Source organism: Amblyraja radiata, chromosome 15 (genome assembly GCF_010909765.2).
Source record: "Amblyraja radiata isolate CabotCenter1 chromosome 15, sAmbRad1.1.pri, whole genome shotgun sequence".
Taxonomy (NCBI): Eukaryota; Metazoa; Chordata; class Chondrichthyes; order Rajiformes; family Rajidae; genus Amblyraja; species Amblyraja radiata.
In genome coordinates, this window is record NC_045970.1 from 27,465,004 (window position 1) to 27,483,363 (window position 18,360).

The following is an 18,360-nucleotide window of genomic DNA, read 5'->3' on the forward strand; positions in this document are numbered from 1 at the left end:
TTCTCAATCGGCAGGTCGAAGCTCAGCATTGCCAAGCCCAGGGGCCACAGTCGTTACTGCAAAGTCACACAAGTCATTAACCTTTCAAAACCCGGCAGAGCAAACACGGTCCCAAGTGTTTCTTTAAAACTCGTTCAATTACTTTATGGAGGCGACAGTCCATGTTCAATTGCTTGTTAGCAAGCTCTCATGTACATCAAAGGTCAGTAAACCTGGACTGTGGTCTGGTAAATAACCATACCCATTTTACCTTTACAGCTCGTTTCCCAGTCTTGGTTCGTGGTAATCACCTCATCTTTACGCAGTGAAAAACAACATAATTGAGAGCTCTGAAATTGTTCCGTTTTGGCAACTGCTGGTAGACGTTAAGGAGCATTGTGGGACAAAAATCACATCATAATAAAACAAATTCCTGGCTTTAGCAAATCAGTGAACAAAACCTCAGCTTTTTCCACATTAAACAAAAAAACAATTAATCTGAACTCCAGGTTTCTACTGAAATTAAGGGAAAGGCTGTCATTTCAAACTAAAGAAAACCAGACCCGTGTAACTAAACTGATCATTGTAGTTTGTCCATGTTTAGAATTGGAGAATTCATCTGCAATGTGTTGGAGTGGTGACTTGTTGCAAGGTCACCAGTAGAAATGAGATCTCCAAGCATATTCTATTTCATAATAAAATACCCTGACTACTAATAGATGGCTTGCAAAACCACCTCAGAAGTTACACACCACATATTGTCCCATTAATCCTACCATCATATTAAATCAGAAAGCGAGTATGCAACTGAACAATGATTTCAAACACAACCTGGGTGGATACATCAGTGCAGTGCTGAAGGTATTGTCAGATTGTCATCTTTCATCTCTGCAAGATATGGCCTCTTCTATGCGCATGTGAATGCAATGGAATTTCTGATGTTTGAAAGGTGCCAATCTCTTTGTGTATTTTATCTATCAAGTGTGCAACTCAAAAGTAAGAGAAATTACTTATGCAATGTCATCTCATGATGGTATTGGGAATGCAAGAGGGTACACAGGGACTTAAGGAATGGAGTAGTTCATATGGCCTATTGAGCCTGCTCTGCCATACAATGTTTGATCCGATCTTGGCCACCACTTTACCCAAAAATCCTTGGCTCCTCTGTAAACAAAAAAGTTCAACCTGGAGTATATTAAATAATGCGCTTGGATACAGAATTCCAAATGGCCACGATCTCCTGACAAAACAAATTCCTTCTCATCTATCCTAAGTGACTGATCTCTTATTTTAATACTATTTAAAGACCCCCACAAGAAGAAACATCCTCTCAGCATTGAAATCTTTTTTTCAGGTTAGACCATCTCTCATTCTTCTAAACTCCAATGAGTGAAGGCTCAAGCTCCTCAACTCTTCCTCATAAGACAACATCTCTATCACAGGAAACAACCAACTGGTCAATCTACTTTGAATTGTCTCCAATGTACATCCCTCCTTAAATAAGATAAAAACATGGCACTCCACATGTGTGATCTCTCCAACACGCTGCATAGTTGCGAAAATAGTTCCTTAGTTTCCGCATTTATTTCTTTTGCAATCAAGGCCATTATTCTATTTCCCTTCCTCTGTGTACCTGCATGCTTACTTTCTGAGATTGCTCAGCACTTGAGCATTCTGTAGTCTCTCTCCAAATATGCAATAGTTTATTTCTCTATTCTTTGAACCAAAGTGGATAGCCCCACCTTTCCCCTCATCCAACTCCATCTACCAAAATTTTGACTACTTGTTTAACTTAGATATTTTGTTACGCTGATTCTTAGTGTGAGCATCACAAATTATTTTTCCACCCACCTTTGCACAAATGAATCTTCAGCCTTTGGCTTGTCTTTCTAAAAATGACCTATTTATCCTAAAGGGCCTGAGTTCAAAAAATAATCTAATTCGTGGTAAGTACGTAGAATGTACGCAGCGGCTACGTCAGAGCTCGTGGATGTCTCCTAGCGGCTCGTAATGCTAACGGCAGGTACTCGGGAAACACGGTAACTCATGAAGTTTTTTCAGCACTGTGAAAAATGTTCACGAGAGCCCCGAGTACCTACGAATGGCTATTACCGTAATTCTCCGAGTTCGAATCAGGGGAAACTCGGGAGAACTCTTGAATTACCTCGTACAGTAGGACAGGCCCTTAACTCTCTTTTTCTCTAATTAGACAATTTTCTATCCCTGTTAATATATAACCAACCCTCAGTGCCATGAACTCATACCATGTGCATTTGACCATCACATCTTACTGAATGGAAATCTAAGTTTCTTACTCACACACTGAATTTGAAAAGTTACCATGTTATGACCACTCTTAGTGAGATTAATTAATTCGCACATGAGCACATCTAAAAGAGTTTGTTCCCTTGTTTTCTAGTGATATTTTGGAAATGAAATTGCTAAATTTGTGTGCTTATTAGTTCCATGCTGCATTGTTCTAACGTGCGATATCAAACATATTCTCTGAAGTATTCTCGACTACTTTGGTTGATACGATTTGTCCAACTTAAATAAAGTTTAAAGTTGCTCATAATGATTGCAGTATTTTTTTTTCCAACCCCGATATTTCTTGGAGTTATAACAGTATAACTACTGTTAGGGTGTTCGTAGACAACTCACACCAGTAATTTTACCTTTTTCTTTAAATTTCCACACGTAAAATCATTCCCAGCACTATTCAAAGGAAAAGAAGGCAAGTTCCAAGGTTTATATTCTGCAAACAATATCACTGAAAGACACAATCTACATGTGATCGTGCTGAGTTTGGATTAACAACAGCATTTTTTACATTAAATTAGAGATCAGACTTCTAAAGATCCTCGAAGATAGACACAAAAAGCTGGAGTAGCTCAGCGGGACAGGCAGCATCTATGAAGAGAAGGAATGGGTGACGTTTCGGGTCGAGAATCTTCCTCGCTGGCTTCACGGCATAATAGGACTTTGAGGCTTGGAAAACAGAACATGTTTTTGCTCCTTCGCTTGGAAGAAATGCTACTTATTGTACAGTGCATTCTTTGTTATTGCATAATTAAAACATGGGATATATATCAAACTAAAAAAAATTGAGGAGGCATGTTTCACAAATTGAAGAACCTGGTTATGCTTCCAAAGCACCTATAAGAGGCAACCATACTTTGCAGGATTCATTTCCCTTTGAAATTGAGATTTAAAAAAACAATTGGATTATCTAAGATAGCAGCAAAATAAGACACAAAATGTAATTTTATTCATCCAATATGCCATATATACATATAATAGATTAAAACTTTAAAAACTGTCCTCTTTATACAGAAATGTATCTACAACTTAATTTTACAAATTAATTTCCAAAGTAAACTACAGCACTTTTGCAACAGAAAGTAAATGAACTGAAATAAAAATTAAAGTTGAAACAGGTTTGTGCTAAAATAACAGACATGTACTGTGTAATTTGGAAGGCAATAATTTGAGTTTAAAGTGCATTTCCATTATTTTTCTGAAGAAAAAAAAACTTTCTTAAAAATAATCAGATCTCATTCAAACAGCAGTGCCAGAATCTAGCCTCCAATTGAGGAAATTCAAGTAGACACATTGATGAATGTACATTATTTGTAGGTAATCTGAGAAACTAGTTATTAATCACAGAATTCAGTCTGATTACCATCTTTAGTTCTTTTTCAACAAACTGTAATTACTTAGCTTACAATTCGTCAAAAATCTAAATTATTTTTCATAATCAGCATTGATAATATTCCATTACAATAAACGGATCATCCACTTACATGAAAAATAATTCAATCATGAGCCTAAATACCATGACCTGCTTAGCAGATTTGGTTTGCATGTCACTTAATTGGACTGGAAATCCATTAATTTGGTTTATCAGACATAATGTAAAAATCAGAGAAATGAAATTATTCAATTTCTAAAAAGTTTTACTCAAAGTACTGTCAGTGTCAAAGGAAGAAGAGAAAATTGTCAGACACTGGATGGATATGCACTTTATTTGCCTCAGCCCTATTTGAATTTAGAAATTTTAGAAATTAAAAGAACACTAAAATGAAAACTTAGGTTGTCAGCTAAAAATTGCCCAGAGTTGCATTGTGTAATTGCACTATAGTCCCAAAACCTTCATGATAGACCATTCTTATCTAGGTATACAAGGTATTCATTGTTTTTTTTAAGAACAAAGAGCTTCGAAGAATGATCAACATCCATTAGTCGCTATTCTGAGCTGATTGCAGCAGTCTTCATTCATTATTTTAAGGAGCAGATTTATAGTTATACGTTCGATAACTTGGAGTGTTAACATAAAATTTGCTTCAGAAAGATGTTTCTCAAAAGTCAATTCAGCATAATGAGTATTCCAAACCTGCGTCTCGGTAGAAGCAACATTATCTCTTGTGAAGGCAGATAAGATATCCTTGTCTGAGTCACGAGTGATGTACGATCCCTGCCTGACCGGCACCTGTTCCCTTGAATTCACAATGGAGTTGCTTAAACTGAGAACAGTGCCAATTCAGTGCTTTAGTTGTTGCTCCAATTCATGCTGGCACTTGATCAGACGTTCTATTTCTGCACCTAGCGTCTGCAAGTTTTCCTGTAATTAAAAATCACATTGAAAAATTAGTGCTTTGCTTTCTGGTGGTTGTATTATTGGCTAGAAACAATGAAAAACAGACATTGTAGCCTATATATTGGATGACCAAATCAAAATACTGTTGAATAACCATGTACAAGCCCACCACTGATTTCCCGGCAACTAATGGCCAGCACCTCCTTTAATCTCGACAAGATTACGAGAATGCACTGAAATTTCCGGAAGCCCCTCACAAAATTGTGCTGCCTTGGCTGGGTAAGGCAGCCAATCTCAACCTGATCGGGACTTCCGATTGGCGGGGCAAATTTGTCCCCCGCACGCGGGGTTCTGGGACTCCGCCAGATTTGTTCCCATAGCTGACCCCCAATACCAACTTTGCAGGCCAGTACCTCAGCCCCCGGCAGCTTAGGCGGACCGTTCGACTCCACTCAGAGGCAGGACCTTCATTGGTCTGACTAAAAGGATAATCCGGCAAGACTCTGGAACCAAGGGCACCGGAAAATTGGTGGTGGACCTGTACATGGTTATTTAACAGTATTTTGAGTATGTTCAGCAGACTTGCTCAATATATTGCATTACTGTAGCACCACCTTGTGCCGAATGTGCAAAGTCCACTTCTAACGTTAATGAGCTCTATAATCTTCCCCTGCCTCCACTTTCCAATTGACCTCTGACAAATACAAATTTCTCCAAAATTATTGAGAAATCTAAATAAAAATTGAATTTGTTGCATGGATAACATGGACGAAATCACGGGGATAAAAAAAATATTCTTGTTGTTTTAGTTTTAAGGCAATTTGGTGGAAATTTGCAATTAATTGCAACAGCATTTTTACGTTATCAATATTGAAACTGCCAACTTTCATAGATTTAGTGGAATGTTATGAATTAATTGAATGCTACAACTTATTTTGTGTACGAACCAGAATGCATACATAAATTTCCAAGAGCATTTAATGTATGAATAATTATTTGCAATCTTTTTATTCTATAATATCCACATGAAAAATTAATGTTGAAAAGATTGATGGACAAAACATAGTAGAAAGCATTAATGTCACTTGGTAACATTGATAATGTTGCTCACAGTGCCCTCCATAATGTTTGGGACAAAGACCCATCATTTATTTATTTGCCTCTGTACTCCACAATTTGAGATTTGTAATAGAAAAAAAATTACACGTGGTTAAAGTGTACATTGTCAGATTTAAGAAAAGGCCATTTTTACACATTTTGGTTTCACCATGTAGAAATTACAGTAGTTTTTATACATAGTCCCCACATTTCAGGGCACCATAATGTTTGGGACACATGGTTTTACGGGTGTTTGCAATTGCTCAGGTGTGTTTAATTGCCTCCTTAATGCAGGTATAAGAGAGCTCTCAGCATCTGGTCTTTCCATCACCTTTGGAACCTTTTATTGCTGTTTATCAACATGAGGACCAAAGTTGTGCCAATGAAAGTCAAAGAAGCCATTATGAGAAACAAGAATAAAACTGTTAGAGACATCAGACAAGCCTTAGGTTTATCAAAATCAACTGTTTGGAACATCATTAAGAAGAAAGAGAGTACTGGTGAGCTTACTAATCGCAATGGGGCTGTCAGGCCAAGACCTCCACAGCTGATGACAGAAGAATTCTCTCTATAGCAAGACAATGATATCAAACATACTGCTAAAGCAACAAAGGAGTTTTTCAAAGCTAAAAATGGTCAATTCTTGAATGGCCAAGTCAATCATCCGATCTGAACCCAATTGAGCATGGCTTTTATATGCTGAAGAGGAGACTGAAGGGGACTAGCCCACTAAACAAGCATAAGCTGATGATGCCTGCAATACAGGCCTGGCAGAGCATCACCGGAGAAGACACCCAGCAACTGGAGATGTCCTCCAAATGCTAGGCCACAGCCTTCCCATTTTTACACATCCTATTCACATTTTTCCCCTGGTGGCGATAAACATCTTCCCGTTACATTTCCACCTACAGGGCTCGAAATTAGCGGTTGCCCGGGTGCCAATGGCAACTTACAGTCCCGCCGGGCAACCTAAAAGCCATGCCATTTTGCCTGGCTTGGCAAGCAACCGGGACACCCGCCCACCATCCATGTCCTGGGCTTGGCTCTCCGCTCGGCGTTAGCTCTCGGCTCGGCGCTCAGCTCTCGGCTCTCGCTCTCGGGTCTCCGCTCGGTGTTAGCTCTACGCTCGGCGCTAGCTCTCGGCTCTCGGCGCTAGCTCTCGGGTCTCCGCTCGGCGCTCGCTCTCGGGTCTCCGCTCGGCGCTCGCTCTCGGCGCTAGCTCTCCGCTCGGGTCTCCGCTCGGCAAGGCCGGCCGCCGAGCACATAATCGGCCGTGGTTGTGCGCATGTGCGGCCCTGCACATGAACACTGCCACGGCAACTGGTCGACGTCGGCCACTTTCTCCCTCCCTTTGCATTGTGGGAGCTCTGGCCGCCATTGCTGTCTGGCCGCTGCCTTACCGCGACCGCTGAAAAACAACGCAGTATCACTCCCTGGAGCTGCAGTAACTCCCTGGAGTAACTCTTGCTTCTTGGTTTCCTGGTCCTCCAAAAATATTTGAAATGGATTTTAAATTGGTGGACCCACCACCACCAAACACCGAAAAATAACAGCCTATTGCATTTTATCTGTTTATTTATTGTGTATATATATGGTCTATAGTATATAGACACACTGAACTTTTATCTCCTGTTCTGTATTATGTTTACATATTCTGTTGTGCTGCAGCAAGCAAGAATTTCATTGCCCTATCTGGGACACATGACAATAAAACTCTCTTGACTCTTGACTTGGACTTAAGCAAAAAAGGGTTTATGGGATAAAAAATCTACCTTAAATTTAGTTGCGTCTAGTTGGTACCTATGGTAGGGTGAAGACTATTCCATGCTTTAATTGTGCGGGGGAACTCCATGGAGCAGCCAGCATCTCTGGTGACGTTTCGGGTAGAAACCGTTCTTTACATTTCCTCTGGTTTTAGTGTTTTTAGTTTAATTTAAAGATACAGCGTGGAAACAGGCCCTTCGGCCCACCGAATCCATGCTGACCACCGATCACCCGTACTCTAGTTCTATCCCACACATCAGCGACGTAAGTCAAGAGTGTTTTTTTCTCTCACGTCCCAGTTAGAACAATGAAATCCTTACTTGCAGCAGCACAACAGAATATGTAAACATAGTACTCTGTAAACAATGTTATAAACGAGAAAACAAAACTCCATACAGACAGCACCCATATTCAGGATCAATTCCAGGTCTCTGGCAATTTTAAGCAGCAAATTTATGGCCAATGTACTGCCCCAATAGCCTTGAACTGAATTAAAACATACAGTAGCTGTAAAGGGGGACATAGTGTTACTTAGAGATTTAAGTAACAAAATGGATAGTTTCTTTTTTTTTTAGTAACCAAAGTTATCAACGTATAATTTTTTTTGTGTTGGAAAATAAAATATAGTGGCACAACTGGTGGACTTGCTGCCTCACACGCCAGAGATCTGTGTTCGATCCTGTTCTCGGGCACTGTCTGTGTTGAATTTGCATTCTCCCTGCAAGCATGTGGGTTTCCTCCCACATCCCAAAGACGCATTGGCTTTGTAGGTTAACTTGTCTCTGTAAAATTGCCCCTAATGTGCAGGGAGTGGGTGAGGAAAGTGGGATAACAGAACTTGTGTGAATGGGTAGACAAAAATGCTGGAGAAACTCAGCAGGTGAGGCAGCATCTATGGAGCGAAGGAAATAGGCGACGTTTCAGGTCGAGACCCTTCTTCAGACTGATGTCTGGAGGGGTGGGGGGCGGGAAAAAGAAAGGAAGAGGCGGAGACAGTAGGCTGTGGGAGAGCTGGGAATGGGGGGGGGAAGGAGGGAGAAAGCAAGGACTACCTGAAATTGGAGAAGCCAATGTTCATACCGCTGGGGTGTAAACTACCCAAGGAAAATATGAGGTGCTGTTCCTCCAATTTGCGGTGGGCCTCACTCTGGCCATGGAGGAGGCCCAGGACAGAAAGGTTGGATTCGGAATGGGAGGGGGAGTTGAAGTGCTGAGCTACCGGGAGATCAGGTTGGTTATTGCGAACTGAGTGGAGGTGTTGTGCGAAGCGATCACCAAGCCTGTGCTTGGTCTCACCGAGGTTGATCATACGCTGAATAACCATATTTTTGTTTGGAAGTGGAAAGAGATAATAGAAATTGCATTCATTGCAATGTGTAAAAAGAGATGAGAAACTGTGTTGTAATTTTGTTGCATGTTATTGTGGTATATATCATATCTTGATTGGTGAATATGTTTAGTTTGTGACGTTATTTGAAGCAGAAATAATATGTGAATGCTTCATTGACCATAATTCCGACTGGTAACTACGCACTTCGTCCGAGCACATTATCGCACGCGTCATGCAAGCCATCTTAAATGACCACCTAAACTGTGATTTGGCAACCTAAAAATCTGCCGAGGTTGCCCGGCTGGCAACAGGTAAAAAAAGTTAAGCGAGAGTCCTGCACCTATATTCCCAAAGTTATTAATCATTGAAATTTTAAAAACAGCTAAAACCGCGTTCTCACAGACAGCTTCCAGCCTTCTCAGTGATGATGTCACAATGCCTCTCACAGTGCACCAATCACAATAGGCTCTCAAGCTGGCTGCCAACTGCCACAGTGACATCACAATGGGACGTTGCCAACGGTAACAAGGTTGCTGCCCCTCTACCAATATCTGAAGGGGCTCATCAAGGATGCTCTGGTTGCATTTGTCCCACAATCCTGGTGTTTGGGCACAAGGCAGGGAGTGGGGAGGGCCGATCGGGGAGGGAACAGAACTCTTATCGGGCCCCCCCACCCACCCAACCTGGACCGCCCTCCACCGGGTTGAACGCCGATGCTCCCCCCCCCCACCCACACGTTGGGGGACGGGGCCCAACGGGTCCCATTTGGTCTAGTATTCATTAAACCTTAAAAAAACACCAAATACTAAGATTTGGGGGATATATTGCTCAGAACAAAGGGGATCACACATTTGTTCTTCAGATGACAGACAGACAGACAGACAGACAGACAGACAGACAGACAGACAGACAGACAGACAGATAGATCGATCCTTTATTGTCTGACCTTTTGGAAATTATGTTGCCTGCAGTCATACACAGAATCAATAATAACAAAACATACAATAAACATAAATTAAACATCCACCACAGTGAGTTCACCAAGCACATCCTCTGTGTGATCCTCTCCGCATGTGATTCTCTTATATACAACTGAAAGATCGGGAAGTATTTAGTTGAACAAGTCATCCAAAAAATGCACTTCCGTCAGTGCAGTATGCCTTCAGTGCTACATTAGAGGATCAACCAAGATTCTGTTGCTCAAACATCTAGAGTGGGACTTGAATTTGGTAGCATAGATTTTAAAGTGTGAACCCGATGAGAGTTTTGTTCCCTCCCCGATCGGCCCTCCCCACTCCCTGCCTTGTGCCCAAACACCAGGATTGTGCGACCAAAATGCAACCAGCAGTGTCTGAGAAAATTATTGGACTGAAACAGAATACAAGAATGTAAAGGCCAAGGATGAATTTAAGGATAAGTTGAAAGGATCTAAAATTTATTGCACTGAAGAATGGAAATGCAAGGCAGGTTAACAAGAGTAGATTTAAGTGAGTGGATGTTAGATAACAAAAGATTTTGAAATAGTATACAATGAAAATAATTGGTACCCAATTGGCACAAACCTTAATATCAGTCAAGGAAGAACCACAATTTAAAGATATGTGCCAATGATGCATACGAGTGTTATAATAGCTAATGCTACAGTGCAAAAATATGACATTGCCACACTATAAAAGAAATGAAAACAATATTCTTTTAAAAGAAACAGAATCTAAAAAAATAAAAATAAAACTTTTGTTTTTAACTTTACATTACTTCTCAGCATTTGTTACCAGGAGTTGGCCCTAGACAAAAGTTTCCATATCATTTCTGCATGCAAATAATATTATCATATGGTATAAAGAGAAGTTTACAGGAGATTTTTTTAAAAAGTATTTTATTTGATGATTAAATCTGAAGAAGGGTCGTGACCCGAAACATCACCCATTCCTTTTCTCTAGTGATGCTGCCTGTCCCGCTGAGTTACTCCAGCATTTTGTGTCTACCCTAGCGATGAATGCAGACTGGGTGGAGAGAGGATTACTGGGAAAAAGGCCCAATTTCTAAGATTCACATTTCAATAGTCATACAAGAAACAAAATTAGAAGAAACCTACATATCAGTCCAGACAGAACCACATTTTGAAGTATGATAACCACGTTTCACTGTTATCAGTAAGTAATGGAGTACAGATCGTGCTTTTCCTTCCGACTCTGCTCCAGGTTTTAGTTTAATGCTTGAGAATGTCACGTTTCATTGTAAAATAATTTAAAAAAAATTTACAGTTAAAGAATCAGAACTACAAAGCAAAGGCTTCTGAATGTCTGGTTTTTCAATGACAAAACTAAAACAAATTTCCTGAATATAAAACACGGATAACAACTTTAATTCACATCTGAATTTTAAAACAAATAATGGCCTGAAAAACAGCAGTCTCCTGTTTAAAGAAAAATCCTTATGGGCCGATTTCTCAGGCTGAAAAACCGACAACTGTAACGGCGGCTGTCAGAGTGGAACACACACAAACACATCGCAGGAGTGGGTACAGGGCAAGTGGGCGGGTGGGGGAGCGCTGTCTGAAATTCAAACGGTGCAATGCCAAGGTGATACAGACACACACTGCGATGAACAGGGAGGTTGGCGCTGTAATTAAAACGGCTAAACACAGTGTACAGTAAGTCCTTTAATAGAGGGGGAGGGGGAAAGAGGGGGGAGAAGAGGGGAGAAGGAGGGAGAAGGAGCAGAAACAACTTTAAAGAAGTCAGACAACTTTTAAGAAGCCAGAGATACACGGCTGGGAAGCTTGGCGGACATTTAACATTACCGGTGGGTTATCCTCGGTTCTGAAAACTACTGCTTATGTTTATTTCCCCCAATGAGCCAATGAAAGTCACCGGTCAGCACTGGCTACAACCTACAAGAACCTATGAGAACCTACAACCTCCAGGCAACCCACCGATGGCACAAGAATTCTCGCTACTCTCCATGGCAGCTTCATTCTCGTCGCCGCTAATTTTTTAACATGTTGAAAAATTGGTGGCGACCATAATGAGGCCGCGACTAGTTCGAGAATGCAGGAACTCCTCATGACCATGAAGTTGACTCCCCGGCAACCACCCGCGAACATGTGGCGACTGAATAGTCTCCTGCAGTCGCCTAAAAAGTCGCCAAAGTGGGACCAGGCCCATTACAATGCTCTAGCAATCTCATTAGTAAGATTTTCCTTTCCCTACCGATCACATAAATTCTCACAAATTAGGAAGTCATTTTTATGTAGGATTTTAAACTAGAGTCCAGTGCCAAGAGTGTTTAATTGTCATATGTATTGGGAATGGAACAATTAAATTCTTCCCCACTGCAGTTTTACAGGCACATTAACTCACAACACAATAAATAAAAATGTAATAAACAATAATGCAATAAATTAACAGGTGCCATGATACAGAATAACGAGTGAAACATACATAACAATAAATCAAATGTTCAATAATTTTTAATATTTTATTTATTTTCATTCTGAAATAATAACTTCAGGAAATGTATCTAAATATGAGGAAAATATTTCTGCAAAGGGCCACAAAGACGGTTGTGCTGTAAATATGGGTGAGTCCATTATTAAAAAGCTCCTTGAGATGTAACTATGCATGTAATTTACAACATTTATTAATAGTGGAACTAACATCACATCAGCTCAAGTGACTTCAAATTGACTGGTGGCAATGCCCACAGTTCAGCCTGTGCTGAACATTGGTTTGCTGAAAGCAACTTCAGGAATTCTGCAGCTGGGAAAAATCAAAATTTGCTGTCGGGTTCTCAGATTAATTACAGCAAATATCAGTAAATTTGATGTGATAACTGCAAAATCAGAGCTAAAATAGTGTAATAGTTATTTCACCGAGTATTCAATTGGTTCAGAATCACGGCTCATGCGCCAAGCACAATGGTAATTTAGAAATAATGTTCTTCACAGAAAAGATGAATAGAATAGCAAAAATTAAAATTAAATTCACATTATTGAGGGTCAGGAAGGAAATTTAAAAAAGAACAGCTCACATAATACTGAAATAAATCTAAAAATAGTATTTCCTCAAAAGTCAAGGAAAGATTATTCATCTAATGCAAATGAAATACTTAAAAATTATATTGCAACTTGAAAGACCATTTAATTCAATGCCTTCATCTTGCATGCCTTCTTTTCTCTTCTTTCCCATTTCTCTATTTTATTTTTATTGCCGTCCTGATTTATTATTATTTAAATGACCCTGTAGTTCACCTTCTGTAGGTGGGATCCGCTTCAAAAAGGTTGGCTTTATGATTGCTGGGGTGTGTTTCAGGCAATCGCCAATTAGTATCTGTCACATTTTCACCTCAGATGTGGAATAATAATGATACTGACACAATATTTACAGGTTACATTCCTTGGTCCCCGTGTTTATTATCTCCCCCTCCTGCAATGGCTTACACAGCGCACACCCGATCTAACCTCCAAGTCAGCCGATACCAAGGTCAAGATATTAACATATCATCATCATGACTCATCGTCATGACATCCCTCCTTTACCAGAATTAAACTTTAAATTAATATGTATTCGTTCTAATATACTTTCCAATTAAATTCTTACAAAGCATATTTGTGTTTTCATTTGTGTTCCAATAACTCACGAAACAGATGTATTACAACTACAAAACAAATGCAACTTTTTACGCTTTTGTAACCTTAATAAACTTGATCATAATAAACTGTATCATAATAAACAGTGTCATAATAAACAGTGTGCTATTGACACAACTGCACAATCAAACAATTATTTACCCTTAAGAATTCTTATGTTGGCTTATTAGCCAAATACAGCATAGCCTATGAAATACTAACTAAATACTTGTACAAATACAAAAAAGTTATTTTTCCCCCTTAATACAAATAATAACCTGTAGGCTACCTTTGCTTCAAAACAAATATCATATTCATCTGTATAATTACTAAGCAAAACTATAACCTATATCACAAAATCGCCATATCGCTTGGGGACTCTCCTTTTACGCCTTGGTCTACCAGCTGGCACAGAAGCATCAGAGCCTCTTGAATCAGTCAAGGTGTTGTCATCGTTGTCACCCAGACACCTTCTCTGCTCACCACCTGCGTTGCAGCATGCTGCCTCTGAAACTGGTCACCAGCTCAGAAATGTCTAGCCCCTCTGAATCAGTAGCTCCTGGTGGATTTTGGGCCATCTCGTTTTGAATGTCTCTGGACATGTACTTTTTGACGCTCGATACATTTCTCTTGTAGCTAACACCTTCAAGAGACCTGACTATCACCATGCTGCCGCTCCTCGATACAACATTGTATGGCTGGCAATGGTAAGAAGTGTCTATCTTACTGCCATCATATCGCCTCACAAACACATCACCCCCAGGCATTATTTCAGAGTGCCTGGCTCCTCGTTTCAAGTCGGCATATCATTTTGCCGTACCTTTCTTTTCGGCATCATAGTCTCTTATCTCCTGGTCTTCCGTGATCTCTCGCACTTCTGTTATTTTAGTGCAAATTTTCCTTCCAAACAAGGCTTCTGCTGGGCTATTCCCTGTCATTGAGTGAGTGATCGCCCGATATACAGCTACGTATGCTAGCAGTGCCTCCTTCCAGTTTTTCCCTTCGGCATGGGCGATTCGTATCCTCTTCTCTATGGACTGGTTTTGTCTCTCTACTTCTCCGTTAGCTTGTGGCCATTTACGGGTCACCTTGTGATGATGGATACCGGTGATTCTCATGTATTCAGCAAACGTCTCGGAAACAAACTGTGGTCCATTGTCGGAATACAATGTAACAGGCAACCCGTGTCTGGCGAAGATCTCTGCTAATGCCAGTACAGTCTTTTCTGCTGTAGTTGACTTAATCACTGCATACTCATAGTACCTACTATAGTAGTCTACCACTACCATAATTGATTCACCTGTTGGAAGCGGTCCAAGAATGTCAACAGCTACAGTGGCTTGCAAAAGTTTTCATACCCCTTGAACTTTTCCACATTTTGTCACGTTACAACCACAAACGTAAATGTATTTTATTGGGATTTTATGTGATAGACCAACACAAAGTGGTGCATAATTGTGAAGTGGAAGGAAAATGATACATGGTTTTCAAATATTTTTACAAATAAAAAACTGAAAAGTGTGGCGTGCAAAAGTATTCAGCCCCCCTGAGTCAATACTTTGTAGAACCACCTTTCGCTGCAATTACAGCTGCAAGTCTTTTGGGGTGTGTCTCTACCAGCTTTGCACATCTAGAGACTGAAATGTTTGCCCATTCTTCTTTGCAAAATAGCTCAAGCTCAGTCAGGTTGGATGGAGAGCGTCTGTGAATAGCAATTTTTAAGTCTTGTCAGAGATTTTCAATTGGATTTAGGTCTGGACTTTGACTAGGCCATTCTAACACATGAATATGCTTTGATCTAAACCATTCCATTGCAGCTCTGGCTGTATGTTTAGGGTCGTTGTCCTGCTAGAAGGTGAACCTCCGCCCCAGTCTCAAGTATTTTGCAGACTCTAACAGGTTTTCTTCCAAGATTGCCCTGTATTTGGCTCCATCCATCTTCCCATCAACTCTGACCAGCTTCCCTATCCCTGCTGAAGAAAAGCATCCCCACAGCATGATGCTGCCACCACCATCTTTCACAGTGGGGATGGTGTGTTAAGGGTGATGTGCAGTGTTAGTTTTCCGCCACACATAGCGTTTTGCATTTAGGCCAAAAACTTCAATTTTGGTCTCATCTGACCAGAGCACCTTCCTCCACATGTTTGCTGTGTCCCCCACATGGCTTGTGGCAAACTGCAAACGGGACTTCTGATGGCTTTTTTTCAACAATGGCTTTCTTCTTGCCACTCTTCCATAAAGGCCCGATTTGTGGAGTGCACGACTAATAGTTGTCCTGTGGACAGATTCTCCCACCTGAGCTGTGGATCTCTGCAGCTCCTCCAGAGTTACCATGGGCCTCTTGGCTGCTTCTCTGATCAATGCACTCCTTGCCCGGCCTGTCAGTTTAGGTGGACGGCCATGTCTTGGTAGGTTTGCAGTTGTGCCATACTCTTTCCATTTTCGGATGATGGATTGAACAGTGCTCCGTGAGATGTTCAAAGCTTGGGATATTTTTTTATAACCTAACCCTGCTTTAAACTTCTCCACAACTTTATCCCTGACCTGTCTCATGTGTTCCTTGGGCTTCATGATGCTGTTTGTTCACTAATGTTCTCTAACAAACCTCTGAGGCCTTCACAGAACAGCTGTATTTATACTGAGATTAGATTACACACAAGTGGACTCTATTTACTAATTAGGTGACTTCTGAAGGCAATTGGTTGCACTGGATTTTATTTAGGGGTATCAGAGTAAAGGGGGCTGAATACTTTTGCACGCCACACTTTTCAGATTTTTATTTGTAAAAATATTTGAAAACCATGTATCATTTTCCTTCCACTTCACAATTATGCGCCACTTTGTGTTTGTCTATCACATAAAATCCCAATAAAATACATTTACGTTTGTGGTTGTAACGTGACAAAATGTGGAAAAGTTCAAGGGGTATGAATACTTTTGCAAGCCACTGTATATCAACCCATGGTCCTTTTGGCAACTTTGTACTTCTAATTGGTTCTGGTGGGTTGCTCTTGCTTGTGATTTGGCATCCATGACATGTCTTGACAAATTTTTTGGCATCTTTCTCACAACCTGGCCACCACACTTTGCTCCTCAAATTCTGTTTGGTACCGACGATGCCTAAATGTCCTTCATGAGCCAATGACACGATCCTTGGTCGTAATGCCTGCGGGATCACCAATCTGCTACCTCTCAGCACACACTGACCAATTACACAAAATTCATCTTTTATGGGAACATATGCTATGTAAGGGCATTGATCCCATTGCCCACTGTGAATACGCTCTCTGATATCTTTGAGTTCGGGATCATGTTCAAATTCCCTTTCAACTTCCTTCGTTGTCATGGCTCCTGGCGTTGACTGAATTGCAACAAAGCACACAAAGTTCTCTGCTTCCATCTCTAGCGTGGATGTTGCTCCCAGCTGTTCATCGTTCAACAGTCTCGACAGGGGGTCCGCGATGTTTGCTTTCCCAGCAATGTGGAATACTTTGTACTTGTACTGTTGGAATCGCAGCACCCAACGTTCTATTCTGGCACATTACCTTGTCGAATAGATCACTTCCAGTGGCTTGTGATCTGTAATGAGTTCGAATTCAATGCCGTACAAGTATGCATGGAACCTTTCACAGGCCCACACTAGTCCCAGTGCTTCTTTCTCCGTTTCAGAATACCTTATCTCCATGCTGGTTAAAGATCGACTGGCATATGCTATGATTCTGGGTCCATCTGCATGTGTCTGTACCAACACTGCTCCTAACCCGACCGGACTAGCATCTGCTATGACATTTGTTGGATCATAATATCCAAGGGTTTCTGCACTCATTAGACTGTTTCAGTACTTTGAATGCCTGTCTCTGTTCACTATCAAACTGGAACGGTATGTCTTTCATGGTCAACTTTCTCAGCAGATCTGCCACTGTAGCAAAATTTGGAATACATTTTGCACAGTAATTGACCAGTCCTAGAAAGCTCCTCATCTCAGTTGCATTCTGAGGTTCACGTGCATCTGCAACAGCTTTCACTTTAGCTTTGGCTAGGTTCAGCCCTTCACTTGTGAGTCTGTGTCCCATGAAATCCATCTCAGAGACGCCAAACTTGCACTTGTCTTCATTCACGTTGAGACCTGCTTCTTGAAGTTTAGTCAACACTAGTTTCAACCTCCTGTCATGCTCTTCACGAATTGATGCGTGGACGATGTCATCTGATATGTTTGCTGATCCTGGTACACCTTGAATCTCTCTGTGGATTTCGTACTGATAGATCTCAGGAGCAGCATTGATTCCAAACATCAGTCTTTTGTACCGGTACAATCCGCGGTGAGTGACGAATGTTGTCACCTCTTGACTCTGGATGTAATTCCAACTGATGATATCCCCACTTGACATCAATTTTGGAAAACACCTTACTGGTTGATAACTCTTGTAACACCTCATCAACCGTAGGAATTGGGTGTATTTCTCTGATTATTGCTTCATTGGCTCTCCTCATGTCAACGCACAGTCTAATGTCATCATTGGGTTTCGGCACAATCACAACTGGACTCACCAATGGTGGCGAACGTTCAACTGGTTCAATAATGTCCTGATCAATCAACTCCTTGATTTTAGCTTCTACTTTTCCACGGTCCACTAGGCGATCTCCATACCGGTTGAGCTATTGGCTTGACATATTCATCAATGGCTAACTTCACTTGCCGTCCTTTCAATTTTCCAATCCCTTGGAAGACTGAGTGAAATTTCTGCCTCATGTCATCATATGACTGCACTGAATTGACATACACTCCGATGTGAGGCACTCCCAGCTCTCGAGCCGTATTTCTACTCAGCAGAGGTTCTTCTCTATCACCACAAATTCTGCTTCAGTTTTTCTATCTCCGACTTCAGCCATGAAACATCCAATTTGTCTACAATGGTTTAGTTGCGATGTATGGAAGCTTCTTACTACACCTCCTTGACGTGC

General features: G+C 40.9%; 1 protein-coding gene across 7 annotated transcripts in view; it reads right to left on the reverse strand.

Moving 5' to 3' along the window:
• Positions 1-3,214: 3,214 nt before the first annotated feature.
• Positions 3,215-18,360, reverse strand: part of ccdc186 (coiled-coil domain containing 186) — a 76,448-nt gene continuing 61,302 nt past the window's right edge. For 6 of the 7 annotated variants that reach the window (XM_033033918.1, XM_033033919.1, XM_033033920.1 and 3 more), the window contains one exon: positions 3,215-4,600. In XM_033033918.1, the coding sequence (XP_032889809.1) occupies positions 4,520-4,600 (81 nt within the window). In that variant the 3' untranslated portion in view covers positions 3,215-4,519. Of the gene's footprint in view, positions 4,601-14,268; positions 14,299-18,360 lie in introns of those variants that run through there. The other variant, XM_033033923.1, reaches the window with a different exon arrangement.